Raw genomic sequence first — 2,439 nt, 5'->3', positions numbered from 1 at the left:
AACGACCATCGTTCATTCGCGTATTTTTAGGCAGGAGTGATTTCTTCTCTCTCCTCTTGACTATATAAGGCGTCAGGGGGGGTTCAGTTCCTTCTTTATCTGCGTTTCATAAACCTCAAAGGGCTCCAGAGATCTACAGCGAAACCCAGAGACATACAAGCACTTGCGCCCCTTACGCCGCCGTAAGACCTTATATCCTCGCGAAAAGTTCATGCGTAATTCACACGTTAGTAGAAAATATTTCCAGGCAATTTAAAAATCCCATCAAAGCTATGTTGAAACGAGTACCAATACATTCGCTACAATCTCGTACGTTTCAATTCTCTTCGAACCCTCTTTTCTGCTAACAGTCAAATTATAACTTATCGCTTATCCCAGTTCAGTCGAATAAGAAGTAACGGTTCAAGAGAAACTAAGTAAATACTCCGGCCACGCACTATGGAGCTCTTTAGGGCTAAATACCGCATCCCCGCAGAAGGGATTGGAACCAATGCAACATAGAAAAGACCAAAATCGAATGGTACTGTCCTCTTGAAGGAATAGTGACAGATAAACGTCTGGGAGAAGTTGTCATCCCCATGATTGCTTTCATAGAGGGTGGGATGACACTTCCCATGCGTAGGATTACCAGGGAATACTTGTTCAACCATAGGTTGGCGCCGCAACAGTGTGCCCCAAATATGTTCAAGATATAGCTGTGTAGATGTCTCATAGATGAAGTCCGGAATGTGATGTACCTTGTAACGTGCCGGTATTTTTACCGATACAAAACGTAGGGGTTAACCGTACCGGATCACCGGCCGGTACGGTATATTCCGGCCGTACCGGTCGGTACGGTACGGTATCAACAACATTGATTTTAAAGCGAATTTAACTGCGAAAATGTAAATCAAAATGAAAAAGACATGTTAATATCATCAATTATTCAATTGATGATATGTGTTATAATTTTTGAAAATCAATAAACCAATTTTAAAAAACGAGCCTAAATTTAAAAAAGTGTAAAGTAACATTTAACAATGTCCAAATGATTTTCACATCGTTTATAGGAACAAAGTTTATAGGAACAAATTACTCGAAAAAAGTCTATAGGAACAAAGTTTTTTTTAGCTGTGGTTCAACTGTAAAACCGATCCAAAACCGAGGGCATAAACGGGATTTCAGAATTACCGGCACCGAAAGTTCCGAAACGGAAACCTCGCTGGCGCTCCATGATTGGCTGGTCCCCTCAAAAACAAACAAACAAAAGTTACACAAAACTATCAAATTTCAATTCAAAATTCACAAACCCATAAATTTCCAAAATTTATTTCTTCGTTTCGTTTGTGAAAACCCTAAATTTGAAAAATTCTTAGCATTAAATCTCTGATCCATGGCTTCTCGTAGGCGCATGCTTTTAAAGGTCATTATCCTCGGTGACAGCGGGTAAATTTAAATAAATAAATAAAAAAAGGTTTCCCATTTTAAAATTAATTTCCGTTTGGTTACTGAGAAAATGAAGGAAATTTTTTAAATAACTGATGAGTAAAGCGAAAAACCCAGCTCAATCGGGTTAATAGTGTTGGTTTGGTTGAGTTGTTGATTTTGATAATGCAGAAACAATAAATGCTATGATTTTTGGAAAATGAAATTGGTTCAATTTTATTTGTAATATATTTTTTTGTGTTTTAATGTAGAATTTTGGGTTAATGTTGCAATGTGGGATATAATATTCAATTTGCTTGATTTTGTTTTTGGCAGGGTTGGCAAAACTTCTCTGATGAATCAGTACCTTCTAAAACCCAGATCTTGGATTTATGTTTCCTGAGTTTTTTGATAATTTTTTTCTTTGTTGGGTTTGTTTTGATATTTGAATGTTGTGTGTTGTTGTGGTGATTAGGTATGTGAATCGTAAGTTTAGTAATCAGTACAAGGCTACGATTGGGGCGGATTTTCTGACTAAGGAAGTTCAGTTTGAAGATAGGTTGTTCACATTGCAGGTTAGAGCAATATGCATAGCTTTTCTCATATTGATAACTTGTCATTTTTATTTATTTATGAATATGTATGAACAAGGTCTGAATAATGGGGTATCTATTTATTAACATTTCATTATCGTCTTGAATTGCATGTCAATGAATGCGAACTGGTCCCCTGTGAGGTCCATTTGTTTTTATTGTATTTTTCATATAAAGTTTCTGAGGTCTTGGGCCATTGAAATGAAGGTGGTTAAGATTCCCTTTTGATGTCATAAGGAATCAGTATTCCTTTTGGGAGATTCTAGATTCTTTTGGGTTCCAAGATTGTGATGTGTGAAAGTGGTAACACTGAAATAGTGATTGTCTTTTAGTGTCAAGGCTTCAGGAAAGCTCTAGTTAAATTTCTTGGCTTCATTGATGGCTAATAAATACATACATATATATATATATATATATATTTTTTTTTTTTTTGGGGTGGGGG

At 36.3% G+C, this 2,439-nt stretch overlaps 1 protein-coding gene across 1 annotated transcript; it reads left to right on the top strand.

Annotated features, from left to right (window-relative positions):
* The first annotated feature begins 1,282 nt into the window (after nt 1–1,282).
* On the top strand, nt 1,283–2,099 carry LOC115973771 (ras-related protein Rab7-like). The gene is made up of 3 exons (XM_031094012.1): nt 1,283–1,425; nt 1,741–1,767; nt 1,880–2,099. Exons 1-3 carry the CDS (start codon nt 1,373–1,375, stop codon nt 2,082–2,084), a joined length of 285 nt encoding a protein of 94 aa, XP_030949872.1. The 5' UTR covers nt 1,283–1,372; the 3' UTR covers nt 2,085–2,099.
* The last annotated feature ends 340 nt before the right edge of the window (nt 2,100–2,439 follow it).

The sequence above is a fragment of the Quercus lobata genome, unplaced genomic scaffold, assembly GCF_001633185.2.
Source record: "Quercus lobata isolate SW786 unplaced genomic scaffold, ValleyOak3.0 Primary Assembly Scq3eQI_266, whole genome shotgun sequence".
Classification (NCBI taxonomy): domain Eukaryota; kingdom Viridiplantae; phylum Streptophyta; class Magnoliopsida; order Fagales; family Fagaceae; genus Quercus; species Quercus lobata.
Note: the sequence above shows the minus strand (reverse complement) of the source record. Positions and strands in the feature narration are given on the sequence as shown.